The following is a 25,760-nucleotide window of genomic DNA, read 5'->3' as shown; positions in this document are numbered from 1 at the left end:
CCGATTTGACACCTTGAAAGACAGATTTGCCTGTTCATTTATACAATATACGACGTGCTCACACAACAAGCACCTAGCTCTATATATCTGTGCAAGGTTGATTGTGGTATTGAGATGAAATTAGATTTGGCAGCCGGACTGAAGTTCTCAAATGGCTCAGATCTTTTCCAAAAAGATCTCACAACGATATTTTGTACAACTCAATGCAGGCAAGCAGCGCCCACTATTGCAAGCTCTGGAAGCCGCCGCGCTGCCTATTGGTCTACTGTAAGATGGGCGTTCGTAATAGACTTTTGTCTAGCAATCACGATGTGCCCCCCCCTTTTTCAGTGAAAAAAGAAAACCCTTTAATCGTAAAACGAGTAAAACAGGTTAGTAGAGCACTATTATTACTATCCTAATAGGACGAAAGCCTCATGCTTTCTGATTGGACAAGTTTTGCTCAACCAAAAATAAAATCTATTTCGATACGTAACGCGAATTTCTCCAGTACACGAATATCGGTTTGAAGAATGTAAATGAATATGGCATTTTCTATGGATGATTGTGTTGGAAGTTAAGCACCCGGAGGTGCGTGTAATGAAATCAATGTAGCAACGCATGGCAGATGTTTCATAATCTACATGTGATTCCGAAACTCACTGCACGTCTTAGCGTGTCCTGGCTTGCATATATTATAGATATAATTTGGCATAACGATTTGTATCAATGTTATCCCCCTTACCATTAAAGGGATCTGATCAAGCACCCACAACACTAATTGCATCTCAGGAACCTGTTTCAATTTGTTGTGGGGGTAGCTCGCATTTCTGCCAAAAATCGCCCCACCATGATGACAACCTGATTCGTGCAGCTTTTTCTGTGCCCCGCATTTGAACGAAGCAAATAAACGGGGGTGTCGAGGTGGGGCATGAATTTCACTGTATCCAACTGGCATCCTATAATATACTCTCCCTAGCTGCCAGGTTGCCAAGATATCATTTCAGCTGTGGATGCGGGGTGAAAAGTGGGGTGATGGGCCTTGCACAAATTTCGATATACCGACCAGTGGAATTTTGGAAAAAAGGTATAAAAGGGACGGAACAAGTTCTTTCAATATAGCCCCAGAGGAGCTCTCAGCTGAAAGGGACACAGCGAGAGACTTGCAGTGATAATTAAAAGTGAGAAAATAGGGAAAATGGGCGAGGATGCATTCATTATTGTTGGTGATGCCAAAAGATTTCAGGCTACGATTTCTAAAGTCGGTGCGACTTTAGTTGACCTGAAAGTAAACAACCAATCTGTGGTTCTGGGATATCCGGAAATCGGAGATTATTTGTCTGATGGAGGCAATTACCTCGGTGCAATCGTGGGTCGCTACGCCAACCGTATTTACAAAGGTGTCTATAATTTACAGGATGGCCCGCACACGTTGACTGTTAACAATTGTGGTAACGCTAACCATAGTAGTATCAGCTCTTTTCACCGCAAGACATATAAGGAATCTTTACTCAAAGCAAAAGATGGAAACGTTTATGTTGTTGAACTGCTACTGTTTGATGACCACTCACGAACCAATGAATATCCCGGGGATTTGGAGGTCACTGTAAAATATACTTTGAACGTTGATGAACTGACTTTGGATATGGAATATCGCGCAGAATTGATAAATGGAGATGCTACTCCAATTAATATGACCAACCATACATACTTTAATCTGAACAAGGCCAAGGGATCTTCTATCACTGGAACAGCCGTTAAGCTTTGTTCAAACAAGTCGTTAGAAGTCAGTGATGGGGCATTAATCCCGACCGGTAAGATCATCGAAAGGAATGTTTCTACTTTTGCTTCTGATCATCCCACCGTTCTGGGTAGTGAAGGGCCTCATTATGACAACTGCTTCGTTGTTGATGAAAACAAGGATTTGCATACCACCGATTCTGTGAGTGTAAATAGTTTGGCGCATATTTTTACTGCATACCATCCTGAGTCGAAGATATCCTTGGATGTTTCTACAACAGAGCCAAGTTTTGTTTTCTACACTGGTGACAATCTATTTGGTGAATTTGAACCAAGATCAGGATTTTGCGTCGAGCAAGGTAGATACATTGATGCAATCAACCGTGACGAATGGAGAGACTGTGTTCTTTTGAAACAAGGAGAAGTCTATACTACAAAGACTCAATACCGCTTTAAATTCAACCAGTAAACTGTGTATCGCGGCTATCTCCGTTACTCGGACAATATTTTCAACATGATAGCTATATGATATTTGTTTTCTATGCAACGATACATAAATGTTTATATATTGATCACCCTCTTAACGTTTTTTGCGGCACTTCAATTGCCACTTATGAAGTCAAATAGTTGTATCATTAATTATTTTTATACGGTGATAGAGAAAGAGAGTTTTGGTCAAGCATATCACAAATGTAACAACTAAAATTTCATTTGTTTACAGACTTCTTGAATTTAATTGATTGATGATATTGTTGAATTCAGATCAACTAATCTTGCTTCAAACCTAAGGCTACATTTTTTCCGCATATTATGACCCTACGATTAGAGAGTTTATTTCATATTCAAATTTTATGACACTTTAGGAAAATTCAACCTAAAAAAGTATCTATGCCAGTGAGAAAAGACTGCCGTGGTGTACGAGGAATCAACATGTTCAATGTTTCACATCATTCAAGCTGAGAGAGCCACCCCACCCACTTCACGCTTGACCTCGATTTAGTGTAACGAAAAAAGCAATTATCTGCCGGTTTGAAAGAGGAACAAATCAGTTTGAACGCCAATCACAACTCTGCTCCCAAGCGTAGGCAGCAGTGTATATAGTTGATTCATCAAAGTACTTACCAATAATCTGCATTCCGACTGGAAGTTTACTGGAGGGGGAGTTCTTAGCAGGAAGCATTCCTATTGGTAAATTTAGGGCAGGGTGTCCTGATATATTGAATGGACATGTATTAGTGTTTATTCCAAAGGTGCTACTTACTCTTTCTCTAGGAGAGCCCTCCCGAGGACCGTGTGTTGGAGCAACGAACGGTGTTGTAGGAGCCACCAGTAGATCAACTTTGGTCAGAGCTTTATTGTACTCAGATTTAAGCTTCAAAACCAAATTAGTAGCCTTCGCGAAGATTCCTGGAAATTGCTCCTCAAAATATAAACCGTTGACAATACTGTTTCGGACATTAACCGGAGCCTTCGAAAAGAATTCCTGACCTAATGGAGATGAGTTCTTGAAGAACTCTGGATCTGAATAGATGCGTCTTCCGCTAGCCTTGCCGAGTCGACTGTGTAATCCGGAAACTCTCTCAATAATAGACCAGAGTTGTGGAGCCTGCGCATGCATCGGAACGGAGACTTCCACAACATCATACCCAAGAGACTTGAACTTCTCAATCGCCGCTAACAGCTTCGACTTCATAGAAGCTTCTAAGAAGGGAACTTCAAATGCTTCCTTCAAAATTCCAATGGTAAGTTTGCGATGCTCTTTAAACTCGTAATTGATTACTTTTGGAACCGCAGTTTGACGGTCGTCAAAGTCATCTATACCAGCTAATACTTGAAGCATTTTCGCGTTGTCCTCTACTGTCTTCGTCATAGGCCCAACATGGTCTAACGTATACTCATTACTAGTTACACCAGTGTAGGGCACTAAACCAAATGTGGGTTTGAGACCGATTAAACCGCACATTGCTGCAGGAATCCTTATGCTACCACCTTGATCTGCCCCTAGACCCATGTCTGCTTCGCCGGCTGCTAAAATAGCTGCTGATCCAGAACTACTCCCCCCGGCAGAATGCCCAGGCAGATAGGGATTGTCTACATTCCCTAGGCAGGAGGTGTGACTTCCTGTGAAAGCACATAGTTGCTCGCAATTTGAGGTGCCGAGGATAGTAGCTCCGGCCTCCAAAAGGCGAGTAACTACTGTTGCGTCTGCTGATGGGGTCCAAGGCTCCCAGCAATCTGTACCCATGATCTGAGGAATTCCTGCAACTGCTATACAATCTTTAACACAAATAGTAGTTCCAGATAAAGGGCCATTGTTTGCCTGAGCATCTTGCAGATCAAACCTGTACACCCACGCTCCAAGCTTATCTTTAGCCAATATTGCTTCCACGTTTTTTCTTGGAAATCGCATTAGATCAGTTGTGGGCTTGAAATCGTCCATTGCATCTACTACTTTGGCAGTTTCATGAGCAGCGGCTAAAAAACATTGAAAATCGGATATCTCATTGGGAAAAAGTGTTACATTGAGTTTAGCAAGCTGCGATCCTACGGTTTTTTCGGTGACAGGGTTATCATCAGAAACTTTGAACGATACAATTGACATTGTCGAGTATTTCACAGTTTCCTATGAATTGTTAAGAAAATTGAATGAAACTATTTAGCTAATAGACAGCTCTATTTAAGGTCCGTTAACTAGGCCAAAAAGGGGACCTCGCTAATGCGATTCCTATCGAGGTATAGCGAGATGTGTGTCGGTTTGCGAGCGGCGAGTTGTAGATTGGAGCGTTATCAGAAAAACGAGGACTAGATTAGGATAGAAAGCTGTATCTAGCCGAATAATTGTTACCTCGCCAAGAAACACCTCGGCAAAAATCATTTCGCCAAGAGTCGCCGCGCCGAAACTTGCCACTAAAACCTGAACGGAAAAGATGTGCATACACGTCTTTCTCGGGTATTTTTCGGAAAGTTCTTAAAAACTCTCCGAAAATTTCGAAGCGAGCAATCGGAGAAGCCTTTCTTATCTTATTAACATTCGAATCCTGCAGTTCAGCCTTATCAGAGCTCCCTTGGAAAAAATTACTTGGTATCAATCAGCACTTCAAATTTAAATCAATAAGATCTTATCTCCTTCAATAAATGCGCCACCTGCGTAATTTAGCGGCGTGTCAGATCAATTCTTCAGACTCTAATCTGTTATCAAACGCACAAACCGTGCTTTAGCTGATGCATTCGTCGTCTCTGCAGTGGCTAATGTGTAAATCTTCACTGCGATCAAGCACTGATCACAGATAGGCATTACGGAGACTGATTTACTTACCCATTTATGAAGTGCTAAATTCACATAAATAGAAGAGCCTTTTAAGTTTATGGTTACGATCATTAATTGTGAATAAAACTACCAACTCGCCTACCTATTATACAATGGTTCAAGTATTAGATGCAGGTTACGGTTATGGTTTTGTTGTGGGGCTTGGTGCGGCCTTCGCCCTTATAATGATATTTGTCACCAAAGTTCTAACAAGATATATGGGAGAAGTTCAGGATTCTGAACATTTCTCAACTGCCTCACGGTCTGTCAAGTCAGGTCTGATTTCTTCCGCAGTGGTGTCCTCATGGTGTTGGCCGGGCACCCTTCTTTCTTCGTGTGTTTATACTTACAGATATGGTGTTGCTGGTGGTTACTGGTACGGTATTAGTGGGATCAGTCATTCTATGCTTTTTACACTGATTGCTCTTCAAATGAAAAGAAAGGCTACAGGCGCTCACACAATTGTGGAAATTGTGAAAGCGCGTTTTGGAAAAGCGGCTCATTGTGTTTACTTATTCTATTCTTGTGGTACAAACACTATTATTGCCAGCATGCTTTTGCTTGGTTGCTCCCAAGCATTTGCGCACATCGCAGATATCCATATTGTGGCATGCGCCTTCTTGTTTCCGATTAGTGTTGCCGCCTACACGATGCTTGGTGGACTTAAGAGTACCTTCTTAAGTGATTGGATCCACACAGTTATCATATATCTGGTTATTATTTGTTCTGTCCTCATATGCTACACTTCTTCTGATTTGATTGGATCAACAGACAGGATGTGGGATCTTCTGCAGGAAGTTTCCCTCACACACCCCTCTGCGGGCCACGAGGGCAGTTACCTGACTTTCTCTAACAGAAGTCTGGTGATGCTTGCTTGGAGTCAGATTATGAGTGGATGGGCCACTGTGTTCGCTGATCCATCATATGGTCAAAAGGCAATCGCTGCCAAACCGTTGTCGACCATTTCTGGTTATGTTATTGGGTCTCTCTGTTGGTTTATCATTCCATGGTGTTTCGGTCTTGGAACTGCTCTGGCTGCGTTAGCTCTCACTAACAATCCCGTTTCTTTGACCTACCCTAATACTATCTCAACCCAAGAAGTAAATATGGGAATGCCTCTCTTGTACGGTCTTTATGCTCTGATGGGCAAGTCTGGAGCCGCTGCTGGTCTTTTGGTTCTTTTTATGTCATGCACGTCTTCTCTGTCCGCAGAGCTTGTCTCCTTTTCATCAGTTATGACGTACGATGTCTACAGATCTTATATCAAGCCCGATGCCACCGGAAAACAGCTTGTCAGAGTCTCCCACTTTTTTGTGATTACGTTTGCCCTTTTTGTTGGTGGATTGACGGTAATGTTCAACTACATTGGGATCACAATTTCTTGGATTTTAACATTTATAGGTATCGTTTTGGGTGCTGCTCCTGTTGGAATTACACTCACACTTTTCTGGGGAAGAATGAGCAAATATTGCTTCTACTACGCGTTGCCTTTAGGATCACTAACTGGACTGGGCTGCTGGCTAGGCTCTGCTTATCACTTTTACGGCACAGTAGACAAAGACACTCTTTCTTTTGTGAACTCGACCATTATTGCCAACTTCTCAACATTTGGAGCGACAGTTCTTTATTGTGTTATTGTCAGTTTCATTTTTCCTGATAACAATACCATCGATGGTCTCCAAGATAAATTTTTAGTAGGTGATGATGCAACGCTCCAGGAGAAGAAAGCAATGCAGCTTGATGAAGCAACAAAGAATCAGCTTGAAAGAATCTTTAAATGGGCAGCTATTGGAGTTTTCTCAATTTGGGTGTCATTTACATTCGTGCTCCCCTTTCCAATGTATGGTCAGAAATACATTATGTCTAAACCATTTTTCAAAGGCTGGGTGGTTGTCAGTATTATTTGGCTTTTCATCGCATTTCTGTATATTACCTTCTACCCACTCTACGAAAGTAGATCCTCTTTATATCACATCTATCGGAAGATCACAGGTAAGGAAGGGAAAGCTACCATTGAATATTTGGAGGGCAGTGAACTCGAACAAACTTCTAGTGAAGAAAACAAAGTAAGTCCTGTAGTAGAAGAAACTTCAGAAAAGAGCTCAGAACCTGCTTTAAAAGCTTAACCGGGCCTATCGAACCTTTTAATACTTCATCTATACTTAATTTTTTCTTTTTTTGATAGTAGTGACTCAGAGAGTAATATCTTTATATGTAAGACCTAACATACGTAAAACGAAGAAAAGCAAAAAGTTTCATCTGGCAAGTTATCAAGCTATCTGACTGGCCACCGCGTGAGCTTCTCGTTTGTTCCACATTGGCGTATTTCGAAGTGAATCTAAGAAACTGTTAGTCTCCAACATGTACCTGTATTACTCGAAAGCGAATTTGCCAATTCGAGATGACTTTAATCATTCAGCTTTATGACCTCTTTACCATAAATATGAAAGTAATCTCCAAAATAAATATCTTCTATTACAAGTTAGTCAGGAGGGCCAGGGACAGCATATCTTTTCCATACACGTCCTAAACCTAGTCCACCTATCGCTTTCTACCAAAGATAGCTGCAACTCGTAGCAATTATTTCGAAGTTATTTGAATGTTCTTTTTACTTTTTAACATTAGGCGAAACATAAGCACACATTGAAGAGTTCTTTAAGGATCCATCCTCATTTTCCTCAATACCTATTCTGAAAAATTTAGTCTTCAAACTTCTTGATGCAAAAAGAAACTTTGAGAAAAGAGTGTCCACAAGGTAGGTCGCCACTTCGTATGGTTTTTGTTTTCCTATTCAAAATATTCTTTTGTTGCTATATCAGTCCAAATAATGACGCAGCTGGAATCTCTTCTTCGTTCTAAAAAGATGAATAACACCATTTGTCACTCCTCATAAAGCGCAATATATTCACTTTCTTTCCAATAACCAAGTATAGAAAGCTCTTGAATTATTAGAGGGGTTCATAATGGGATACCATGGCCAACAATTGGCCCTATTGTTGCTCAGCTTGTAGGCTTCCAGAAGCTTGAGACTGTATTTGGAACTATTCGGCTATTTATTGCTGCTGTTTTCTTGTCAATAACTGTTTTTGAGATTTGAGAAACATTCGAAATGGAAATGATTGGTATCAAACTGCAATATGTATGCGAGCACCTTATCTTTGAGCTGATGTGTTTCAGTAGCTATTGAGGAGGAGTTCCTAGGTATAACACATTATTTTCTGAAGCGTCAAAGGTCGCATTTTGCAGTTATGCAGTTGGACAGGTCAATAATGATTCAAATCAAATTAATAAGCATCTGCCATCACGATAGCTCATATTTTTTGCTCATATTTTGTTACTATTAATTCATGGAAGTATTTATAGAATCTGCTATGGTGCATTTCAGAATACATCAACTTTAAGGTGACAGTGCTAGGAGAAGATCTTATCTGCCGCAAGCCGATGAAATAATCAGCACCAAGAATGATAACGAAAGGATAAATTTTATCAGTTGAGCTTCAATCTCTCGGTATATTATCATTTTGTAAATTTCACACCATGTGGGTTTTCATTAACCGTTAGTTCAAATACATCGCCTCTTGCATAATGACCTACCGGATCTAGATCAAACCGTGCTTCTACGATTAGGTCCGTATCTATTTCGGCTGTTAAAAGACCTTCCTTACCCAACAATGGCCCGGCAATGATCTCGCCATAGGGGTTAACAATAACACTACCTCCATTAATACAGTTCTCATCAGCTGATGGCCATCCAGGCAATTTCCTGGTCCCTGAGGACTCATCAACAACATCACCATATTTCATTTTAGTTGCATTTGGCATAAATTGTACGGCGCTCACGACAAATAATCTACCTTCGTACGCAATATTTTGCATAATATTTCGCCAAATAGGTCTGGCGTCTACCGTTGGCGCACACCATACTTGTACACCTTTTGCATACATAGCATATCTTAATAAAGGCATCATGTTTTCCCAGCAAATGGCACCGCCGAGCTTTCCTACTGCACTATCGACAACAGTGAGGGTTGAACCGTCTCCTTGTCCCCAGATACATCTTTCTGCAGCAGTCGGCATTAGTTTACGATGCTTTCCAACATACCCCCTCACAGGATCTATAAACACCATGGTACAATAAAGCGTACTCCCATCACGCTCTATGCATCCTACTGAAAGAGACGCACCAGTTTTCTTAGATAATAATGACAGTTGGCTAATTTCTGGATACTGATCTCCTGATCCGACCTCAATTGCCTGTGAAAAATAACGCGCGTATTCTTCCTTACCTGACTGCAATCTGTATCCAAGATAAACACCAAAATTGGATCCCTTGGGATAGCCTCCTAATGTGGCCTCTGGAATTACGACCAATTTGGCGCCGGATTCCTTTATTTCCTCCTCATACGAAAATATTTTATTCAATATATCTTGTGTGGTTCCGGGCCAAGAACCAACTTGAAGAGCCGCTACCGTGTATTTAGTCATTTCAATGATTTTTTTATTTGCCACTTAAGTTGTCTTGTCATCCTTGACTCTCTTCTGAATTTATTCTCCAGATATAAATGCGGTGCAATTATCAACCTAAATGATGGAACTTCTTATCTGGATTCCTAATAAAAAAAGAATAGTACGAACTAGCGCGGTGTTTCGCACGTTGAAAACCTCCTTTTATCGCACCGCTTTTCCTGCTAAGAACTTTAATGTGAGTCAGCTACTCACATGACCTAGAGAAATGTTTCGACGCTTCAACTGTGTTTTACTATTTATAATATCCAAAATAGAAGGGTTATTTTTGAAATCTGACAGATAGTAGTACGCTATACAGCCTGTCTTGAATATTATGAATTTACTTTGTTCATACTCGTTCCCTTCTCTTCGTGGCATGAGGAGTAATGGTGTATGTTAGAAATCTTTATGATGTTTTTAATGAACATAAAATTTCGTCCCTTAATGTACAATAAAGATCAATCGTTCAATATTATGACGTTCAGAAAACTTTTCGTATACTCTCCTCATAGCATCAAGAAAACTGGTTGGATTCTACATGAAAAAATATCCTTTATGCTTTTTATAGTTTTACTGCACATGTAACGCAAGAAACCCGCAAACTATGCACTATGCATTATTATAACACTTTTTTAAAAGAGTCTTATAGATCCTTCTATAAGATAGTATCTCGTCACCCAATTTGAAGGACCCAAGGTTCACAAATATTCTTTAATTTCAATTGTTGAGTATTTTGAAATTGACTTAAGCTAGTCCAACAAAATTGAGCGGAGAGTCCAAAAAGTAATTATTGTAATCGGTAACTATGAAATTCCCCTGAACGTATTTGTGTTTGGGGCCATGATTAGAGTCTCTGATATTACAATTATTGAGAGCTATGTAATGCATATTTTTAGAGCCTTGAAAGTCTGAGTTTTTTGTCATAATTCTGTAGAATAATGACTTTAAATCACGTTCTGAAATTTACTAAGTCGTGAAACAGAAAGTATGACAACTCTCAAATGTGCCGTTTGTATTCATACAACTAGGCTGGAGGACATCACTGTTTTTAGAAGGGGAATGATGTAGGAGATGCATGTACATATCAGATAAAACAAAGCAAATCAAAAAAAAATGCTGTTACTTGATGTTACTGTGACTATTGATTTTTGTACAAGTACAGTTTTGCATTGTTCAATAAGAACATGTAAGTATCTGAATAACAGACGTTTTTATATTGACCCGTATCGGTCAGCCTTAGCAACATCTCAATTCGAAAGAATAGGATGATAAAGGTCTTTGAACTAGACCGCATTTGCCTATATTTAACATTTGTGATTTTTTCCATTCAAGTATTCCATTTTTGAAATAGAGATAGAGCCACTAAAAAGTGACAGTAATCCCTGCCTATCAACTACTCCATGATGTGATACTAAAAAAGAGAATTCTGCCGCTATTATCTTAAAATGTAACGGCACTTTACTTTGTGACACATATGAAATAGAGTGCAAGTTACTGAAAAAAGTGTAAAAGATCCAAGGTCTTCGTATTTTGAAGAGAACACTAAATATAAGTAGAAACATGAGAAGTTGTTTTCTGATCAAATGCCCATTTTTGTTTCAAGATTGTAACCTTCGATAAAAGGCAAAATTATCCGGAAAAAATGGCATACGAAAACTTCACCCGCGATATACTCTCCCATTGCTTAATTTGAGTTTCGCGTAATTTTGTCTCATAACTCTCTGGGGATTTCCCCATATCAAACTCGAAAACTTCGAAACGAAACATGGTGCCATATCGAAAATGCGAGAAAGAGTGGCCCATTCATCGCATCCAGAGGAACCCAGCACCGAAAAGTTTTTGTGAAACTCAGGACGAAGGTGAACAAAACATTTAGTTGAACAAAGACGCCACTGAAAACGGATATCCGTCTTCTGTCCCGCGGTATCAGTTATATTTAAACATAACAAGATACTTGTATATAGTGACAACTGAAGTCTCTCGTACGAAAAATGTACTTTTACATTGTCTTGTTTCATCATAATCGAATATTAGTCGGAACAAAAAGATTATTTTTGATGTTGGATATACTGATCTCCTTCCAAAAGGCAGTTTTTTTAACCTTTAACAATGCGTGCTTCCTTTCAATTGTAGTCACCCTCTGTACCATAATTATTCATTTTTGTCGTTCACTTTCATCCGCTTCTTGGCTTTTAAAAAAACTAGTGCTTATTCAAAAATGCAAGAAGCGTGTCTAATTGTTCATATTTCCAAAAAAATCTCAAATGTTTGAAAATCTAGAATTAAAGTCAAGCCATAAATAGCGCTTTACTTGTTTAAAGGAAACTTTGCATTTTCTCTGAAAATTTTGAAAGACAGAAGGCATTTGCGAATGATAATCTTTTAAAGGTTCCTTTCAATTGCTGTTTTAGCTAAAACTTTCACCTCTACGCTTTTCGACTTAAGAATCCTACTGCAATGGGTCCGATAATAGTACAGAGCACAATGGACCATATCACAACTAAAAACTGTTCTGGGGTAAATATTCCTCGACTTTGAGCTATAGCAGCGACTAAAAACCCAATTTCACCACGAGCAACCATGGCAGAACCGACCAATATTGCTGGGTATAGGGATTTTATTCTTGGAAAAGTTTGAAGTTGGTTGTTGCTGTTTGAAAAGCATGATAGATTTTTTATGTAACAGAATCGAACTAGCCAGATCCCACACAGCAACTTGGCTAAAACCATCATAACTGAAAATACCAATCCACGCCAGACGGTAGAGCCGTCAAACATCTGGGAGATTGGAATGGAAAACCCAATCGATGAGAAGAAAAATGGTTTCAAAATCAGTGAAACAGGCTTTTCATAAAAAGTGTCCCAGGTCCCTTTTCCTGTAACTATATCATCTGTCGATTGAAAATATTCGCCATCATCCGCTCCCAAGTATTTCGAATCATTAATGCCATCATGTTTAAAATTCCTTTTTTTCTTTTCATTAATGAACTTGTTATCCTGGTTCTTGAGTAATACTGGGCTTGGGCATTCCAGGGCTACCAATTTACAAGACATTCCTTCGATTACTGCATTCGATTGTGTAGTTTCTGCAACGCGGGATCTTAGAATATGATTCAAATTATTATTTAAGGGAATGGTATATTGAGTCAAGTCTATTCCATCGGCTGATACTACATTTGACGAAAGCAATTCCTCTGTAGTAATATCACTATCATACCAGCGGATGCAAGCTCCTGCAATATAAGCACCAAACAAATTTGATGTCCCGGCGTAGCTTGAAGCTACAACAAAACCTATAAGAATTGTGGTGTGTACCACAAATGAAAATTGAAGATTACTGATTATATTGATAGGTAGTAGGGCATAACAAGCTCTTAATCTTTTAGCTGTCGGTTTTATCAATAAACAACAAATAGTAGGTACACCAACAGCAAATGCGATTGAAACAAACACTGGACGGATTACTGTCACAGCGTTGAATGTAGAGTCACTGCCTAATTTCGAAATCACTTGTGCCATGATAAGACCGGTAACATCATCCAAAACAGCAGCACTGGCAATTATAACGCCAGAGTGACTCGAGATGAGACCACTGTTCTTTAGCAAAGTAAAGGTAGTTCCCAAACTTGTAGAAGACAGGGCTGCACCGGCAGCAAAAGCTTGCAATGGACTGGCATCTACAAGTACCATCAAAATGAAGGAGATACCGATTGTTGCTAATACTCCTGTCAATGCAGAAAGTGAAGACATAAGCAGATTCGATCTAATGGCTCTAATATCTGATGACAAGCCTCCCTCATACACAAGTAAAATTAACCCCAAATAACCTAATTCACCTACAGATTCCTGCATAGACAAGCTTAGCCATTTAGCGCCCGGTATCCCCCATGCAACTCCTAGGAATATTTGTCCCACTAAACCACAATAAAAAAATCTATCAAGTGCGTATCCCACTAAATTAAGCAATAGGAGGAAGGAACCTACAATCAAAATTATTGTAATATTAGGTTCATTATACAGCAGCACATTTTCATTCAAACCGCTGCCATTCATATCGCCACTATTATACCAATATCATTCATGCTGCCTTATCATACTGCAACCATCAAGTGCAATAATTTCTTTGTAAAGAATATCGCTTCGAGAAGATGACAAAAATCACGGTCAGTCCTAATCATGTGACATAATGGCGCTTGGAAAAGGATCAACTCAGAGAAAAACAAACGCTTTTAGAATACTGCAGCATTGTACGATCTCATGGCTTTCTCGATCTATTTTGAAAATTTAATGTATACAGTTAACTCTACTATGACTGCGAGCCAATTTTTGTCGAATCGGATTCTAATTTTATTGATGAACTCGAGTAATCAACAGGCTTCTGAATCACCTATATTTTTAATTAGCGCTGCCTCACAGACGGTCAGGATTGTTCCTATCCTGCTGAACTAATGCTGTTCTGACTGTATTAGTGTGTTACGAATACAAGTTCGTATTTAATTACTGTACTATTCTTGAATTATAAGAATTTTATATTCGTGGTGCCAATCTGTGTAACGTGGGGTATTCGTTCCCAGTGCTGCATTTTCCAATTTTTCTGGCTTTTTGAAAACAACCAGCTTAAATCTCAAATAGTTGATTTGACGGGTAGCAGAGGTGCTGATGAAAAGTTGTCCTGGTTACAAAATCACCAGACAATGAAGTTTTGCCGCGGAAGCTAAAAATATTGTAACTGCTAATTTGTAAATAGCATATTTTGGTATCACGGAAAAAATCTAGCTCACACAAGGTAATTTTATTCCTGATAGCCTATTGGAGTATGGAAGGGATCGATGAAGGCAAAAAAGAGTTGGCTAGAAATGCGTGTACCATGTGCCGGAAACGAAAATTAAAATGTGACGGAAAGAGTCCTTGTAATAGGTGTATTAAGCTCAACATCAGCGAATGTTGCAGTTATGTGATCGATAGGAGAAAAGACAAAAGAAAGATTAAAGGTGACTCCCTAATGTTTGTCTTTAAGAACCGTACTCTAAGGGGTCAGGGCACATTAAAATCAGGAAGTGGGGAAAATACATTTGATAGGATTGAAAAAAATGATAAAGAAGTAACGCAGGAAAGCTGTACTCATCAGGATACAATTAACCCAGGAACTCAGAAAAACATTTCAGATAGGGCGAGAAGAACACATAAAGATGAAACGCAGGGAACCATTCCTTGTAACGAGTTGAATTTAGATAGGGATGGTTTGCTATTTGTTGATGATGAGAGGAGGACCAACCAAATGTCTATTGATTCCGTTTTCGAAAACTTCCAATTTGAGGGAACTGATTTCGAAACCTTTCTTAAACTACTGGGTGATAAGCCCCACTTACAGGATCAGGATAAAGGAGAGGAGCACACTCTGGATTGCAATCAGGGATGTGTGCTTCAAGATGAGAGCTTTCGCTATCCCTCAAATGGCTGCAAGAAAAAAAGTGCCCTTTTGAATGGTAGGTCTAAAATAAAGGAAAAGATGGGGTATGTCTCTCAAAGATACCATTTAATCGATATTTTATTTGAGAATCAATTACATACACCACCCGGCATTTCAAAACACTACCTCATTAGATTAGTGGATCGCCATCAAGATTTGGAAATAGAAGAAGGTGACAGTGAAGAGAAATTTTTATTAGCTACTGTTTTATGTCTTGGTGCACTAACGATGAAGAAAAGAGATATACTTTCAGATAGTTCATCCAATTCAAAAGCTGGCTTTTCAAACGCAGCGACAATAGCACATAAATATTACAATATCGCAAAAAATATGGTCCCGAGTGTCATCTTGAGGCCGTCAATTGATGTATTTTGTGGATTAGCTTTAATGGCAAACTTTATGTCAATAATGATCTCTCTAGAGGGACAATTATATCTGAGTCTGAATGCTCTACAGGTTGCTATCGCTCTAGGCATAACCAAGAATGAGTCGGCTCAAGAATTAATAAAATCAAACATCACAGGCTCTGGCCTGATATTATTATTCTGGAACGTTTGGTGCTCATTTTGTATGTTGACGACATCTTTGGGAAGAGAGTCTTTTTTGATGCTATCACAAATATCTACTCCTCTACCCTGCAAGATGCCATTATTTGTTGATATTGATGAGCTCTCTCTGTCTTTTATGCAGCTACGTGTACAATTGGCTGATATCCAGACAAGAGTCTTTTCTGAATTGTACGTTTCGGCGACAGTAAATATGCTTTGCCTTGAGAATTTAGAAGGAGAGTTAGAGAAGATATCAAAGGAGGTTGAGCACCTACGTAGCTATCCAATTTTCGAAGAGAGTTTGTTCTTCCGGAGTCGGGTACTTATGCTAGAATTGTCAAGCTTCAGAGCACAAACGTGTTTTTTACTATACCGGCCACGTCTAATATCAAGATATTCTTTGCAAGCCGTAACAGTCGCAAATTCAATTATACACCAAATATGGGGACATTACACGCAGCAAAATTCACATAATAAAGATGACATAATAAAACACTTGGACTGGAACTTTTGCTATCCTTTGAGAACGGCATCGATAACTTTGTTCATTTCATGCCTTATTCTTCTTCGGTTTAAAAAATCGACAACATTTCTTCAGGAGAGAAATTTCTTCGAGTACAAACTTGCTTTAGAGGTCTTGGGTCATTTAGTACAGCTACTCCCGATTCAAAAAAATCTTCTCGATCTTATAACCAATATTGAGAACATAAAAGAAGATAAAAGTGTGTTAAGACCGGAGCACCCGTATTCTTTCTGGACTTGCCTATTCATATGAAAAATACAGCCTGTCTAATGAACAATCTGGCATTACCTTGGAATTCGTAAATCTTACCTATTTGTTTATGGTCGCCCAATATATGTAGATTTAGTGTTTCCTGAATCCTATAACCGTTTTTTCGAATCATACATTTTGTTACTGCTGATATCTGATTCATTAGATTTACGATAGCATCTTTGAAATACAAGCATCTTACATACACCAGAGTTCACATAAAAGCCAACTGTAGTGTATAGAAGATCTCTAGAAAAAAGGATCCTTTATCTCTACATTTTGTGAAACAGAATGAAATACAATGTCGTAATGAACAAAAATGACGTTCGGTGCGGTACTTTTATCCTCGAAAATCAAGGCCCTTAAGGGGAAAAAAAATTGATGGTGAGTTTTGGGAATTATAATTGTGATTCTCATGGAACACTTCAACTAAAAAACGCCACTATGGTTTGTCAAAACTAAATTAGAACTATATATATTTTTCAATCTGTCAGGCAATTGCTTACAATAGTCATAAAGTACAGAGAAAAATGAATTCAGATCTTGGTATATTTTACATAATTTCTGTGAATGCTCAAGTCGTGAGGTTTGCCAGGTTGACTATGGAATATTTGGTGAATACTAAATCGATTCGCCTCCAAAAATGGCTCAAGCTAGAGACCTAACTTCCCTTCTAAGAGATTTAGTGACCTAAAGAAATGAGAGCGTTCACCATAATAACATTAATCTAGCTAATTTTACCTGCAATGGTGGGTATTATAATGTGTCTTTCCTGGACAATTTGAAAATAAGACCAAAGTGTTCGAGAGCCGCAAAAATGGCCAGATGATAAATTTTGCGATTGCTTGTCAAATTAACAATTAAAATTATTAATTTGTTTACTGGTAATCTCTCTAGTACCTAAGCTACCTTTTTGATATTGAAGGCCAGTATATCTGACTAAAACAATCGTTTGAGTATATCTAGAATCTTTTTATTCTGAGCCAATATAGGGGAGGTATAGAGATAGCCACCAAAATCATACCAAAACCAACTCCAATCGGTAATCCAAGTCTTGTTTTGTATAAAGCAGCTAATACGATGGGAGAAACGAGTTTCCCAATGCCCGAGATAGCACCAACCGATGGCATCAATTGTAGCTTTAAACTAGGATCAATGTGCATTGAAAATAATGCGGGAATACTAGAAGCCAAAAAATTATATCCTATCATTGTTACCGATAGCCCCGCGACAAAAAAGACACCAGAATTCGTAGCAGGTAGAGAATTGTGCTTCAAAGATTCACTTGCTCCAATCATGAAAGCTTGACCAATCAAAGCCACGATCAGCGAAAAAAGGGAGAACTTGACCTGATTAACATATAAAGAATCCTTTTCTATTTCTTTGGTTTTCAGTATGACTTGCTTTTCCAATTCATTGCTGTGAGTTGATTCAGATTCACTATGGATAATCTTGCTGCTTTTCGTAAAAAGCTTGGTGTGAATGAGTTTTGGAGCAAAATAGCTACCAGCAACTCCTAAAATGGAGGCTATCATAAAAGATACCCCCTGAAATTTTGTTTGCCAATCAAGATGGAGTGTAAGGAAGACCGGCATAAAATACATCACTTCGCTCATGATGAAGGATGAATGAAACATACACCATAATAAGATTAAGCATGAAAAAAGTCGTGATCTCTTTGTGCTGAAAAACTGTTTCCAGACTGCAAAAAAGTTTGTGTTTTGTCCTTTTTTAGGTTTCTCTCCGGGATCTTCTAGAACTATGACCAACAAAGAGCATATTGCAAGAATAAAGAAACTTGCTGCAAATGTTGGCGCATTGTATGAGTTTATTTGATATCCCCGGATCTTGAAGTCTAAGAGGCCGAAAAGTATGGCAACTACCTGCGACAGCGCCATGCAGATTCCAGCTGACGTTCTGTATATTGCTACCAATTTGAAGACAACTTCTTTCTCAGTTGTGACTGAGGTAATATAACTAAATATTACGGCCCCTGATGCAGAAGCTGTACCACATATGATACGACCTCCTAATAGAGTACCTGGTGAAATTGCTCCTCCACATGAATATAAAAAATTGCCCACAAAAGATAGAAAGTAAAGAGAAATTATTGTCCATCTCATGGAACCAACCAATTCAACTATGTTTCCAATAAAGAATGAAGCAAATACTTGAACAGCAGCAGAAACAGCTTGCATTACAAATAAAAAACTGTCAGGATTTTTTACACCAGTCTGTCAAATGTTAATAAGGTGTCTACCTAATTATTTTCCAAAACCATGATACTTACCGATTTAATGTAGTTCACCACACTTGAGAGGTAAACACAGGAATCAAAACTAAATTGAACAGCCATTAAAACCACTACTAAATATTTGAGGTACAGCTTTTTTTTTGATGCTTCCATTTTTATGAGTACAATGTGTTATTATATTTCGCACTAGAGGTCCTTGCCAGATGCCTCGGTAATTTGTCAACCACTTTATATAGTAAGGAAGTTGAATCATGACTCCCAGATTAGGAATGGTCTTTACTCTTTTTATTGAATGGAACATGTCTTTGTATGTCCTTGCGTGTATCTTGAATCTCATTCGCCATTATTTTCGCAGGTCGAGAAAAACAGGATACTTTCATTACGGAATATCATTTCTCTAAAGGGAAATGATTCTCCGCGAGTTATTTGCCAGCCATTCAGCCTACCGAAATTCAAACTATGGCTAAAACTTTTCAAAATGTTTTTGAAAGTAGATTTCGAATTTTGCATCCTCATCAGAGCATTCGCTCAGTATTTGTTTTTTTATCCAATAAGTGGATTCCGAGCCGATATTGTATTAGTATTACAATTAATTTGTAGAAGTGAATTTTTAAAACTAGATTAACTAATACTTAATTACACCTTAAAGGATATATAATCACTAGTTGGTAGAGGGCTAAGCTTTAATTTTGCCAATGGCTGAACAACAAAAGTGTCCTTTGAAAACTTCACTTCTTCTAGCGTTGATATCTCAAACCTAGCTAAAATGTGAACGAGTTCTGTTTTGATTAAAATCTCTGCAAAATTCTTTCCCAAACACTTACGTGCTCCAGCACCGAATGTAACTTGGCTGTACAAAGCATCCCTAAGGCTAATATTAGAGAACCTCCAAGGATGAAATTCACTACCGTAACCATTGTGTTTATTGGGAGGATTCCAAATGGGAGAATTATAATTAATTTGATATTGATCGACAACAATAGGCGTGTTGGGCAATATTTCATACCCATCAATTAATATAGTCTTTGAGGTGGTCTCTGGGAAACTAAACCAGAGAAGGGGATGAAGTCTCAAGATTTCCAGAACACACATATGCAGGAAAGTATCCGATCTTTTGACATAATCATTTACAGCTTTCGCCTTGGGCATAGAGCACTCCAAATAACTCGTAGAAGTATACTTCATGATTTCATCTCTTAAGATCCTTTGCTCGTCGCTATTAAGACCCATTTCAACTAATGCCCAAGCCATTATTGTACCTGTCACATCGACATTTGCAAACAGAATTTCATCGATCGTTTGAATCCAGTTTTCCAACGTGAATGTACCGTCCTCTACACGTTTGTATAGTTGCAGAACTATTGAATCCTTTCCCAGCTTTTTGGCTTTCTGGACTTGTTGTATGGTTAGTTTTACAAACTTCCTTTGGAAAGAAGATAAAAGTGTTACCTGCTTGAAAGGAAAATATTGAAAGATTTTGAAACGACCAATAACAGAGAGAAAAGAGAAGTGCATAAGTTGTGTATGACCTGGTACTAAGTTCTTCAAGGCCTCCAAAAATTCAGTTGTGGCCAAGTCATCTCCATACAAGTATTTTGCGATAATAGTGAAAGGCACTTCACTTATAAAGTGGAGTGGATCTATTTCTATTGGCTGTTCAACTTTGATTGTCTCACACCACTCTGATATATATTCAATCATGAGAGGCAGATTCTGCACAGCGGCCCTGTGGGTGAAAAAGGAATCAAAAACCTTCCTCTTTGTAAGCCATTTAGAACCGTTTTGAAATCCCAAACATTGCCCCAAGAGCGAAACTAAAAAAGCACCGGCTCCAAAGGTGTCTAACTTTTTATGGTTTTTGATGTCACTTTTGTAAAAGCCCATTAATTGATCGGGTGTGGTAAGTACTACTTCTTTATAGGTACCACTGCGTTGTATATATATATCTCCATAGCGCTGCTTATTTTCTAGGGATAAATCTTTTCCACGAAGGAATTTATCTTTCGAGCAATCGCACATGTTATAGGGGACGGGCCTTTTCTGTTTGTCAACTTGCACTATAATAGTTTGACCCAAATTATTAAAACCGTATGCAGATTTGCATTCTTTGGCCACATACACCAGCATTGCGGAGAAAGACAAGTAATACAGACATCTCCATAAATTGTTCCAAACATGGTTTACTAGATTTTCTAGCAACATTTGGTGACTTTTTCCAGGTAAACCGCTAGAGTAATATGGTTGTACCTTGCAATCATAGTCTTTATATAATCTCTGTTTAGCAAGTAAAAACTTTCTGTCCTTCCAAGGTACTTGAAATGTAAATATTCCAGTAGTTAGCTTGGTAGTCTATTTCTTATTAGAGGATGCATTCATCAATGGTAACACTTTGCTGGATAAAATTTCTCAATCTGGAATAATACCTAATATCAACTAAATGGCAAGGCAATGATTATATGACAGATCAATATGCCGATGTTTTTTTCGAGATTTTGCAATACCGTATGCGTTTCGGTTTTCTTGTAAAGTACTAAAGAGGGAATAGTCCTCCGACACTTGAAAAATACTTTCCAAAAACAGCAAGCAGTACGTGATAATATTCAATGATAGAAGGCCTATAGGACTTCGACAGTGAGCAAATTTGTTAGGATTTTCACAGCTATCGAACAGCAGTACGTGAGCGCATTTTATCTTTTACGTTCATCAACTGACTATACTGAAGTAAACTAGGAGATTTTATTTTATACATCAATGAAGGTTGTAAAATACAGCTTTATCTTTTAATACTAAATAACGAGTGCACCTTTCTTTCCTTTGACCTCATCTTGGAAATGGAAGAAGATGTTTGGATACTCAGTAAATATGTGTTTAGGTGTAAAAGTAGTTCCATCACCAATCAGAATCTTATCAAGTTCCAACGAATTCGAAACAAAATATAGCTCTGACAGTTCGTGTGGAAGCTTTGTTCTCATGTACTCTTTTTCGCAGCAACCAGTCTTGAATGGATATTGAGGGTGCTGCGACATAAAGGATAGCCAAAATTGGCGCATGCGCTTATGGCCTTGTAAAATGGATCGTTTCAATTGATCCGGAGTATTATTTTTTTTAACATTAGCAGCTAACGCTGTTATAACCACATAGGGAATATCTGAATCAAATTCTTCTCTCTTCTTTTCTTCTAGCTCCCACTCTAGTGTATTGCTGTTAATCCTGACTTTAAAATAGATGTCAAAAAAAACATTACAATTCAAGTATCTAACTGCAAGAAGTAAGGGTGTATTTTTTTTGGTCCATTCTCTTTCCAAAATTAAGAAATGGAGAAAATTAGGGATGGCTGTTATGTTTTTAGTCGATACTTTTGAGAGTTCAATCATATCAATCTGTAGGTGGTTTATGGATTTCAAAAAGGATACAGATAGGTGTGCCAATCGCGCCTGAATATTGGCCACTCTTGAAGTGAAAACATTTTTGCTTTCTTTTGCATGTTTCAAATAGCGGCAGCCACTGCCAAACTTTCCTTGGCCATTGCAATGATGCCTGTTTGCCAGCTCCAATCTTTTTTCAAATGCACCCTCGAAATTAATAGTAACACTGTCCACTTTATCTCTTTTATTGTAAATTTTATGCTTAGAAAGAAAATGTGAACAGAAAACAAACTCTAGTATCATTCTTGAGCTTTTAGCGCTCCAGGATCTTTCGCAGTAACCAGTTCTCTCCGATGGCCTATTGTGACAGTCAGTCTCCCCAAGAAAAGTGTTGATTTCCTTGCCCTTCCAGTTTAAAAATTTGAGAAGCTCAGTGGGTTCTTTAATCGTTCTTGGTAAACCAATTTTTGAAGGATCTGAATTGTTCCAGCAGAGACGATTTATAAGCGAGATGCATTCATTTTCCAGCTGCTCTAGATTTTTTATCATAACTTGGAAAATTTCAATTTCAACTTTGGCTACATTTTTGAAGTGCATTATGAGATCTTGCAACATTTGTGCCCTTAAGTGGCATCCGCAGTCTGTAACATGGGCATCGAAGGCAAGAAAGCCTTTCATAGGATCTGAGGGCGCATGTGAATCACCCAATAGAGATTGAAAATCAAAAAATGCTTCTCTCATATCACTGCATGTTAATATCAGTCTAATTACTTGTCCGACCAATTGATTGGCTGGTATAACTGTCGAACAACTACCTTGCGCATCAGGACCGATTCCAATACTGCCAAATAATAGCACACTCCACATTCTCGTGAATGTACCTCGCGATTGGGGTATAGGACGGAGCACGCAACATTGACTTATAGACCAGATCATGAAACCTTGGATTATATATCAGGTTGAAAGTCTAAGAAATTGTAACCATTGGAACCCCAAGGTGATATTAATTGACCGTGCGTCGTCCAAAGCGGTAGGTAGCACTGTCCTAAAATGTTCTTTCAAATTCAGATTCGTAAAGTGCTCATGTCACTTTATGGAAATCGGTTGGCATACTTGATATGACGAACATGCTTACCTAAAAAAAAGTTGGTTTCATGTAACATAATATTGGCATGAAACCATTTGCCCAATTTCGAAATCTGTAAAATGCTCTTATTAGTTTGCCTAGATAAGTTCATTTACTTGATTCAGTCAACGAGTCTCTCGGACGAAACCGATTTTATGAAGCATTATAGTGCATTCGAGTTCCGTTAATTTAACGTCAACTTCGGAGTTTCGCTTCTACATTCGAACAATGAACAGCGAAGGCATAATAGGGTTCATATTTCCTGTTTAGGACATAATTTTCCGTAAAAAAATTCTGGAGGTACTACACAGTTGCAGACCCTAGCCTATTACAAATTCCCGTGTAAGGTGTCACAAGTGAGAACTGAGATGATTGAATCTCCCTTCTGAGGAACAATACAAGCATGAATCTTTTTTTTTTTTGCCAACAGTGCTGTTTAGGTATATAAATTAGGCTGCTGTGAGTGTAAAGAATGGCATGTGGTGATGAATACAGGGAAAATTTATTATCTTGGAACGTAGGACATGCTAAATCTAAAGTTTCTACCAAATTTAGCTGGAATTAGGTAATGAATTTAGCTAAAATAAATCCCCCTAAACTGTCATAGGTATACTTATTTAAACTCAACTAGCGTCATGGTCTGTGGTGAAAAAAAATTTAAGAGTATTTGAAATCCACTTCGATCACAGAAAAATACAACAAGCACAAGAGGTGATCTTTCTAAATGGTTACAGGATGCGGGGGCTCATAATGCAATGCTACAATTGGATAAAATCCTCTCTTTGAGTTCTGAAACTGAATTGACTTACCGTTGAGTAATCCCACAGAAAAATTCCTCCAAACCCATTTTTTTAAATGAAAACACACAATATCCTACCCATAGCTGCATAAAATTGTCTAGAGTCACAGCACGAAACATCATATTAATTTCAAAATGCGTTCACAAAATAATAATCCGCTTCGATGCTGTTCTGCGGATAATTTGTTTTCGAATTAGTAACCTTTCTCCACTTGATATTGTCAAACTTTGACTTAACTCCTGAAATTTCTTGCAATATTAATGTCAAGTGTGCTGTGTCAACAAAGATTCTCCATTGAGAAAGGTCAAGTGCCAACAATACGCACGAGAGATTTACACTCCAGATGAAAAAGTGATATTTACCGGTCTTATGACAGTGTAGGTGTTCAACAAACGTCGCTACTCAAACATATATATATATATATAGGGCAAAAAGGCTCATGTGAGAAAGAATGAATAATATAGAAATTGAATCTGTCGCTTTAGCTACCTAACTGAGAGACAGGAATTGTTTTTGACAGCCCTTAAACGAATCCTTCTCCATGATGAAGTAGCTTTTTCCACTTCTTCCTACATTACCAAATCAGTATGATATTTCTCAATAAAAACATTCCTCTATCGCTTACTCTTTTGCAATGTGATAGGAGGGCTGCTTGTATATACAACTTCCTTTTTTTCGCAAATCCTTATGGCTATTTCTATTTAGCAGTGCAGAGACTACTCCGAAGAAAAAGCAATAGCAGATCTGGAGAAATTTCGTTCTTTCGGTAGGCCGAAATAAAAACTTGACAAAAAAAAGAACTGCAACTAAGCAATTATTAAATTTTTTTCGGAAAGGAGTCTTAGCGTCAATGTGGAAAGCTTGCATCTCTAGAGTTTCGTGCATTTTTGCGTACTCTAGCAGTTCATCTCTGTCAATGGCCAAAATTCTGAGATGGAGGTAATATGCTATGAAAATAGCATTAAAATCGGCCATCACTAGTATGTTGGAAAGAATCAATGATAAATACGGTACGCATCCTTGAGGTGACACCAGGTTTGAAATTACCAAGGTTGATGCGGACTTTCTGACGAAAGTTACCAAACAGCTTTCGCGACTTACGGGGCATCTCTTTGACTGTACAGCGCTCGAATTGTTTTTTTATACAAGCTCTATATCAAAGATTGATGAAGGATTGTTTTCATAATAAGGAGCGAAGCTGGACAACCGGTAAAAGGGCGATATGTTCATCGTGGTTTGGACTGTGTACAGGGTCGTTAAAAAAATCTAAATTTATCTTTACTCTCTCCATTATAACATTTAAACCTTTCCATTGGATCAGAACACCTAAAAAAAGAAATGTTCTTTTATTATTTTTAAATTTTAGACGGGAAGGGCTAGGAAACTGCCATATTCCCAATATATTTTTCAGACTATAAATATTCAGATCTAATTTAGGTTGATTTTTTTAGAAGTATGGAACAAATGTTTGCCAATGATGCTGCACCTTTTACAGAAATGAACAGTTTCATGTTAAAGGCGTAGAACCGCCAGCTGGATGGTTGTCGCATCACGAGACCGCTTTGTGATAAATTCTACCTTCCTTCATGACCATAAGCAGATTTGTCTCCGGCTCATCAAGGATTGCGATATCATCTAATGGATTTGAGTTCATCATCAAGATATAAGCGATAACCCCTGCTTGATCTGACCCAGTCTGTCTCCCAACCCGTTCATTTCCGCTGGGGTGACTGTTGCAGACAAGAAAACTTCCTAGGCAGTTTGAACCTTCCCTCTAATGAAAAATTCTTGGGTTTGATAACCAGCTAAAGATCCCAATAAGTCTGAGCCATAACAAATCTTAACATCATTATTTTGAGCAATTTTCATGTCATCAACCCCTTGGTAGACGACT

At 38.3% G+C, this 25,760-nt stretch overlaps 9 protein-coding genes across 9 annotated transcripts; 3 read left to right on the top strand and 6 right to left on the bottom strand.

The window, feature by feature from the left end:
- Positions 1-1,177: 1,177 nt before the first annotated feature.
- On the top strand, positions 1,178-2,188 carry HG535_0E00190 (uncharacterized protein; the record flags this gene model as incomplete). Its single annotated transcript, XM_037288767.1, has 1 exon — positions 1,178-2,188. The coding sequence occupies one exon, from the start codon at positions 1,178-1,180 to the stop codon at positions 2,186-2,188; it is 1,011 nt and encodes a 336-aa protein (XP_037144662.1).
- Positions 2,189-2,764: 576 nt separating this feature from the next.
- HG535_0E00180 (uncharacterized protein) lies at positions 2,765-4,321 on the bottom strand (the record flags this gene model as incomplete). Its single annotated transcript, XM_037288766.1, has 1 exon — positions 2,765-4,321. One exon carries the CDS (start codon positions 4,319-4,321, stop codon positions 2,765-2,767), a length of 1,557 nt encoding a protein of 518 aa, XP_037144661.1.
- Positions 4,322-5,139: 818 nt separating this feature from the next.
- Positions 5,140-7,152, top strand: HG535_0E00170 (sodium:solute symporter family protein; the record flags this gene model as incomplete). Its single annotated transcript, XM_037288765.1, has 1 exon — positions 5,140-7,152. The coding sequence occupies one exon, from the start codon at positions 5,140-5,142 to the stop codon at positions 7,150-7,152; it is 2,013 nt and encodes a 670-aa protein (XP_037144660.1).
- A 1,390-nt stretch (positions 7,153-8,542) lies between these two features.
- Positions 8,543-9,511, bottom strand: HG535_0E00160 (carbon-nitrogen hydrolase family protein; the record flags this gene model as incomplete). Its single annotated transcript, XM_037288764.1, has 1 exon — positions 8,543-9,511. The coding sequence occupies one exon, from the start codon at positions 9,509-9,511 to the stop codon at positions 8,543-8,545; it is 969 nt and encodes a 322-aa protein (XP_037144659.1).
- A 2,447-nt stretch (positions 9,512-11,958) lies between these two features.
- Positions 11,959-13,584, bottom strand: HG535_0E00150 (cation:proton antiporter; the record flags this gene model as incomplete). Its single annotated transcript, XM_037288763.1, has 1 exon — positions 11,959-13,584. One exon carries the CDS (start codon positions 13,582-13,584, stop codon positions 11,959-11,961), a length of 1,626 nt encoding a protein of 541 aa, XP_037144658.1.
- A 763-nt stretch (positions 13,585-14,347) lies between these two features.
- Positions 14,348-16,324, top strand: PUL4 (Pul4p; the record flags this gene model as incomplete). The annotated part of the gene is made up of 1 exon (XM_037288762.1): positions 14,348-16,324. One exon carries the CDS (start codon positions 14,348-14,350, stop codon positions 16,322-16,324), a length of 1,977 nt encoding a protein of 658 aa, XP_037144657.1.
- A 959-nt stretch (positions 16,325-17,283) lies between these two features.
- PUL3 (Pul3p) lies at positions 17,284-18,728 on the bottom strand (the record flags this gene model as incomplete). Its single annotated transcript, XM_037288761.1, has 2 exons — positions 17,284-18,555; positions 18,612-18,728. 2 exons carry the CDS (start codon positions 18,726-18,728, stop codon positions 17,284-17,286), a joined length of 1,389 nt encoding a protein of 462 aa, XP_037144656.1.
- A 483-nt stretch (positions 18,729-19,211) lies between these two features.
- Positions 19,212-20,777, bottom strand: HG535_0E00120 (uncharacterized protein; the record flags this gene model as incomplete). The annotated part of the gene is made up of 1 exon (XM_037288760.1): positions 19,212-20,777. One exon carries the CDS (start codon positions 20,775-20,777, stop codon positions 19,212-19,214), a length of 1,566 nt encoding a protein of 521 aa, XP_037144655.1.
- A 584-nt stretch (positions 20,778-21,361) lies between these two features.
- HG535_0E00110 (uncharacterized protein) lies at positions 21,362-22,876 on the bottom strand (the record flags this gene model as incomplete). The annotated part of the gene is made up of 1 exon (XM_037288759.1): positions 21,362-22,876. One exon carries the CDS (start codon positions 22,874-22,876, stop codon positions 21,362-21,364), a length of 1,515 nt encoding a protein of 504 aa, XP_037144654.1.
- Positions 22,877-25,760: the final 2,884 nt, after the last annotated feature.

This window comes from Zygotorulaspora mrakii, chromosome 5 (genome assembly GCF_013402915.1).
Source record: "Zygotorulaspora mrakii chromosome 5, complete sequence".
Lineage (NCBI taxonomy): Eukaryota > Fungi > Ascomycota > Saccharomycetes > Saccharomycetales > Saccharomycetaceae > Zygotorulaspora > Zygotorulaspora mrakii.
The sequence above is the reverse complement of the archived record's forward strand: the minus strand, read 5'-3'. Positions and strand labels throughout refer to the sequence as shown.